The following is a 6,815-nucleotide window of genomic DNA, read 5'->3' as shown; positions in this document are numbered from 1 at the left end:
AAGAGAGAGAGAGAGAGAGAGTGAGAGGGAGTATGATGTATGAATATAAAAAATATACCCATGGTAATTAAGAGCTTAATAATACATCATTAAACTCCAATACATTATTACAATGCATACATCCAGACAGAAGCTACATAATCAACTGTAACATTCTGGAAATGAGATTTATATCTACATCATAAACCAATATTAAAAGCTGTAAAAATCCCTTACCTTGTAATGATAATATCCGTTGTACACCTTGACAGAAGTCACTAAAGTTAATTTTGCCCTTTTTCTCAGGGTCTAAGAATTGAATAATTCCGTGTAATTCCTGAAAAATATAATTTTGTATATACTAATTCGGTGAAAAAATACTTTTGTATTATTATTATTTAATTTATTTAAATTATTCTGAGTAAATGAAGCAATGTCAATTGTCTCAAAAGACTTGACTAATTTCAAATGTTGACTATGTTGTAATATTTGAAACAGAAAAAGAACACAGTTTGATAGTTAACCAGATAAAGAGTGTTGATGTGCATAATTAGGGAGGTCTGGATGTATATACAAGCTATTTTGTTCCAAACATAAGCTGTATGCTAAATTAGGTAACATTGTAGAAAAAAATGTACAAAAAGATACATACACTTTCAAAGATATCAATAAGTTTACATTCCTAATTAATAAAAAACATCACACTTGCATTACATTTTGTTATTCTATTAATAATCTTCAATAATACTTCCCTGAGTACATGTACCCACTAAACAAAATGAAATTTTAAATTATCAGCATAAAAATTCTTCTCTTCAAAATTCTTCTTTCAAATGTTTTCCCATTCTTTTTAGTATTGTCATTAAATCTTTAAGACCTGACATATCTGGTTCTTTTAGAAGATTTCCATCTCAAACACTTGTTTATATCATCACTCTACTTCATATCTAAAATGCTAAACTTATACTACCAATTAAATTATGCCAGAATCATTAGCTATAATAAGTAGAGTACTGTGTCCTATACACTTCAACATATAAATTTACTTCAAAAAGCTTGGTTTCACTACATGTGGCCATACAGAAGCATCTGCATGTCATTTTACATCTCTGACTAAATTAAAACAGTTAAAATAGATTTATGTGCTACTCAAAGAACAAAGAATAAAAGTTGCAACACCAGAAATAATAATTTTCTTTCTTAATAAACTCAAGATTATAGACAAACCTATTTATCTTGCAAGAGATAAATCAATTTTGTTATAGTGGACTAACACATAATTATCAACCAACATATAAACCAAATGGTAAATTACTCCTATAGTTATGATTTGCATAAGGAATAAAAAAATTCCTAACCTTTATAGTGGACTAACACATAATTATCAACCAACATATTAACCAAATGGCAAATTACTCCTATAGGTATGATTTGCATAAGGAAAAAGAAATTCCTAACCTTTAATTAGGCTCAAGTTCTTGTTTATTTCACTGTAGTTTCCATCACTGAAACTTATGGTTCTCTCCATTCTTCAATATCAGTCCCAAATCATCAGAAGATACAAACATTTCAGAACAAATGTGCTCATGCTATTTCTAAGGTTCTTTTCAAAATCATCCTGATTGTTAAGAGTGTCAACTTCTGGGCCTCTTATTTGATTGACTTTTCCTAATATATATTCCTAGGAACTGCTTTAATTCTTATTAGCAGCATTCATTGAAGAAATATATATATAAAACATTACAGGTAGTGGTAAATTATTGCATATTCTAAGTTTCCAATCATTATAAACATTAAATAAAGGCTAAAAAATTTTCATTGGCTATGTATATTATTTTCTGGACTGATGAAAGTATACTTTTCATTGGTTTTGGAATGACTGAGTAGTAACTATACAATGTAAATGTTTGATAATCAACACCATAGTCATCCTGTATTTTGTTTATTGATCTCAAGAGTTACTAAACTCATGCATTCTGCTATCCAATCACTCTCAAAAAAGTCTCTACAAATTATAAATTGATTTTTTTTCACCAACAGGTCTATACAAAACTGTACATAAGGTAAGTTGTAAACAATTAGTCTACAATAAACATAATAGTCAACAATTGGGTTTGGATGACCATACAACCTAGTCATAACAGACATTAAGTCACAAGCATATCCCATTAGAGACAGACAAAATAGATATTTCACTGCAAGATTGCACACCTTAAATACGGTAGTCAGCATATATAAAACAGGAGGCTTTAAAAACTTTGTTTCAGAATAAATGTTGTTTATAAAGTATCATTAGACATGACAATAAATTGGTGATATAATTCTTAAGTATCAAGAAAATTATTTTCCTCTATTATCAAAAAAAAAACAAAAAACAAAAAAAAACTTCTAAATAAGATGGAGGTAAAAGTGAGTGCAGGTATGGTGGTGTGGTTAAAGCTGGTTTCACAACCATGTTATTCTGAGTTTGATCCCACTGTGTGATACCTTGGCTACATATAACTTTACCAACTCAGCTTTTTTCATTGTCTGCCTCTCATTTGCTTCTTCAATACAAATGGAGAATTTTAACAGAACCATCTGCTTGGCCACTGTAATCAAGCACAGAAAAAGGTTATCTCATCCCTCCTCCTATGGCATCCTGCTGGAAGTGTTTTCTCCAGGAAACTGACATTTCCAGATACTGTATCTCGGGACTCAGGGCTGGATATTAGAGATCGGAACACAGTAGACGACCGTGTAGTGTGGAAGGGGATTGTCAATGGAGTTGGTTGAAGGATGATGATGATGAATGGTATTAACATCAGAGTTTCTAGGAACTTCAACTGCTTCGCCAGGTCAACTTTCAGCTCTTAGTCTTGCACCGTTGCAAATAAGCCTAAGAAGGTGGACATCAAGAGCAGCCAAAGAGATTTTGGGGTTGCAGGAGTTTAGTTATTGCAGCACTTCCACAGTCACCATGAATTTGTCCCTTAGGCTGTGGACAGGGAGCTTGAACTTGCTATTCTATTCCTACAAGACAAGGCTGCTCATGCTCCAAGGAAGTCATTTGTAGTCATTTGCACTGTACTTCAACAGACTTTACCCATATATTCATTGCAAACGTGAAAGGGTCACTGAAATGGAACATCCAACGATAAATCCCCTCTCTGGCCTGCACCATCTTAGAATGCTGAAGATGCAGGAGAGACTCTCAGACTGAAGCTGACAACAATAAACCAGAATGAGGTTCCTGAATCTGTCAGAGAATGGCAACTTGTTCAAAGCCTCTTTAACTAGTATATAGATAATGAATCTATAAAGTATTTGCAAAATCCAGCCACATCACTGCCAGGTCTCCTAGGTTCTTACAGCTTCCTCAATCAACTGGGTTACCACACCTAAGTGTTCTAAACACATGATATCTTTAGGAGACCTTTCTGAATTGAGGTATCAATATAAGAATTCCTCAAGAGGTAGACTGTCACATACTTAGCAAGTGTTGAAGAATATATTCCCATCAACAAAGTAGTGAGATCATTCTAAAATAACTAATGATCTTTGATTCTTCCACCTTTGGAATTCACTCTACTAATAAGTCACCTTGTCTCTCTTCCAAATCACTCACAAGATTCTCCAGAGCCTGTGGAGTATCCTTAGGCAGTTCTTATACACTTTATTAAGTACTCCACTTGATTCTAGGGCAGAACCTTGCCTTCTTGACTACCTGGTTTCTGTCTTAACTCACAGTGGTCCCAATTTCACGCCGAAGATTATGGTAAGCCTGTATACAGCAAACTTTTGAGATGATAAAACACTAATGATTACAAAAATTCTATTAGACATCAGAAAGAAAAAACTATTCTGGACAATTAATTAGAAAAAAAAAAGGTTTACAGAGATCTTTTAATGGGAAAATAAATAGGAAGAAAGGAAGAGGAAAACCAAAATTGACACAGATATCAAGAATAGGACATACTGTGAATGAATAAGGACAATACAGGAAAGACCAAGATAGTGATCTATGTCATTCAAACTTCCTGTTATGTGTGTCAAATATGGTTGTGTGGTTTATAAATTCACTTCCAATTACATGGTTTCAGGTTTAGCCCTATTTTGCAGGACCTTAGATAAGTGCCTTCTAAATCACTAAACCAAGCAAAGCCTTGTGAATAGCTTTGGTAGATGGAAAGAAGTCTGATATATATGTGTTTGTGTGTGTGTGTCACACCTTGACTTAACATCACTGAATAGTTGTAAATAAGTATCACCATCATACAGGCAATGTTATTTGTTTACAACCTTCTGTGAAAACATGTCCAGTTACAGTGGAATATTTCCTTGCTTGGAAACAAGAGAGAGTTGGCTACAGGAAGGGCATCTACTCATAGAAAATCTGCCACAATGAATTCCATCTAATCTATGAAACATGGAAGCATGGACATTACAATAATAAAGATCAATGATCCAATCACATTACATTTTATATCATTGTCTCACTTTGGTATACCATATAATAACGATTGAGTGGTATGTTTATACCACTGTCTCTCTCTGATGTTAAGGAGCTTCAGTCATATATCAGTGTTCTATTTGTTCCATATAACATCAATGTGACCCAAAACTGACATGTGATACTGAATGATGTTCATTAGACAATTTTTCTGTTTGTTGTATCATCTAGGTAAATGTAAAGGTGACTAATACTGAAAGATAGTAAAATGTAAAATGGCGTAAACAAAGAACATTGATGTGTAACACATTTCAAAAGATCATAGATATACATCCACTTAGATATCTGAATATAGATACACTTGCAGAAAAGATAAAAACTGTAATTGGGACAATCAATGCTATTATTCTAAAGCAGAAAACATGGTAATGACTGTAGTTTCCATAGCTGTTCAATAAATCAGGTTAACAGAGACAAGATACAATTTTATATAAGACTACTCTGAAGGTTAAGTAACTAAAAAAAAAATGAAGAAAACTCAAAGCAGGGTTTCTGTGGCCATATTAACAGGCATGAGTGCAGCTATTCTGATAAACATGAAGGTTATGGCTACTGTAGTACACAGAATGGCAAAAGAGTATGCTATTAGTTTTGTGGTGAAAATATTTTCCATAAAAGATTTTTCTGGAAACTAGTGACCTAGTTAATTACAAAAAAAAAAAAGTCACAGGTGATGCCCTTCCGCATATGACTCAGCCTTAATAAATGAATAAATAAATAAAACAAGAACTAGAATAAGCTTCAAGGAAACAGGCAAATCTCACTTAAAATGTCTAATCATTTCTATTGAAATCCATCACAATATGTATAATATTTAACAATGCAGTTTTTAAAAATTTCTTCCTGTTGTATTTTATAAGAAGACAGTATTTATGCATGAAATGATTTAATAATCACTTTTATCAGCATAGCAACAAAATACATTAGTGAGTAACCTAAAATTTCTGTTGAATAGTAATAACTTGAATCTTTTTAGACACATTGATTTAATGTAAAATATATACCTTAATTGTACCTTTAAACACACTTATATTCCATTTGTTATAGTTTGTAGCAGTTCATATTACTACTACTATATACTATGCTAATACTAATATGTATTTTTGGAGCAAAAATAATATATCATTATAAGTGTATTCCAGTTTTCAAATAGATGTACTGTATCTTTACTTGTTGTAAGAGGTAACTGAAAGAGTCAACAACAGGAAGAGTATTGTGTTATAAAAAAACTGTCAGAGAAAATTCATCCAACCATTGTCAACATGGAGAAACATGTAAAACAACATTATTGTGAGTGCATGTGGGTGTGTACGTATGCTTCATATGTTTAAATAACTCCAACATGATGTAACAATCTTCATTTACATGGTTGCCAGACAAGTTTCTTTTCTAAATGATCTAACAAATTATTCTATTCATTTTTAATGATCTTCTAATGATGACCTACAAACATATCCTGCTTAAAATAGACATGTTAAATGTGATATAAAAATACAACTATTTTAAAGCATTAAATGAAACTTAGCTTGGCATGAAATACAGGGGTTGATTATATATAGATATTAATAATGATATATAATTGTAAGATCCAGGATGTAGGTGTAGGAAGTTAGTAAGCTTTGTATAGTCTGTAGTAGGGTATAAAAAACAACTTTCAGGAACAATAATAGTTTATTGACATAGAAGGTTACAGGTTTTTCCCACAAGCTGAAAAAAGTTTTTTCATAGTTCATGGTTAGCAACTAGGATTGCTATGAAAGTGAATAAAAATCCAAATTGAGGGAATGGAGCAGGTAAAAATCAAGGCTACAAATGATTCCTAGATAGCAGAACCTCAGAAGTAATAATTACTCAACTAGGAGTACTTCACTAGCTACTCATTAGGCTGAAGATACCTTAGTTAAAATGAAGGTTGTTGGTCAGGAGATCCCAAGTTAACTTGTTGGAGATGTAATTTAAAATGAGTGGTGAGGCTGGAAGAACGGGGTGAAAAAACAAAATAGAAAAACATATGTATGAAGAAATAAATGTTGTGATAGGCATATGCTTTTCTGTTTTCTTCATACATGTAAATAATGGCAGGCCATGAAAGTATGAAGAGTAAAAAGGACCATGAAAATCGCATGAAAAACGAAGACGAAGCTAGCAGGATGGAAGATAGCAACAAGGTAGAGGACCTGTCAGAATCAAAAGATGAACCGCCAGCTGATGTAGTGCGCCTCTGCCAGGAAACTATGAGTAAAACTGCAATCTATTTGAGGGGTGAACTTGAAGGGACTGCTGAGGAGTACAAACTTTTGGAGCAGATGAATCAAGTGACGATCAATAAATATTCTGAGATGAA

The 6,815-nt window shown here is 32.7% G+C and overlaps 1 protein-coding gene across 6 annotated transcripts in view; it reads right to left on the bottom strand.

Annotated features, from left to right (window-relative positions):
- Positions 1-6,815, bottom strand: part of LOC106873536 (rab11 family-interacting protein 4A) — a 99,955-nt gene that overhangs the window by 71,916 nt on the left and 21,224 nt on the right. For all 6 annotated transcript variants that reach the window (XM_014920940.2, XM_052968866.1, XM_052968867.1 and 3 more), the window contains exon 2: positions 217-316. In XM_014920940.2, coding sequence (XP_014776426.1) covers positions 217-316 — 100 coding nt within the window. The remainder of the gene's footprint in view (positions 1-216; positions 317-6,815) is intronic.

The sequence above is a fragment of the Octopus bimaculoides genome, chromosome 6 (genome assembly GCF_001194135.2).
Source record: "Octopus bimaculoides isolate UCB-OBI-ISO-001 chromosome 6, ASM119413v2, whole genome shotgun sequence".
Lineage (NCBI taxonomy): Eukaryota > Metazoa > Mollusca > Cephalopoda > Octopoda > Octopodidae > Octopus > Octopus bimaculoides.
This window is presented reverse-complemented; position numbering and strand designations above follow the sequence as displayed.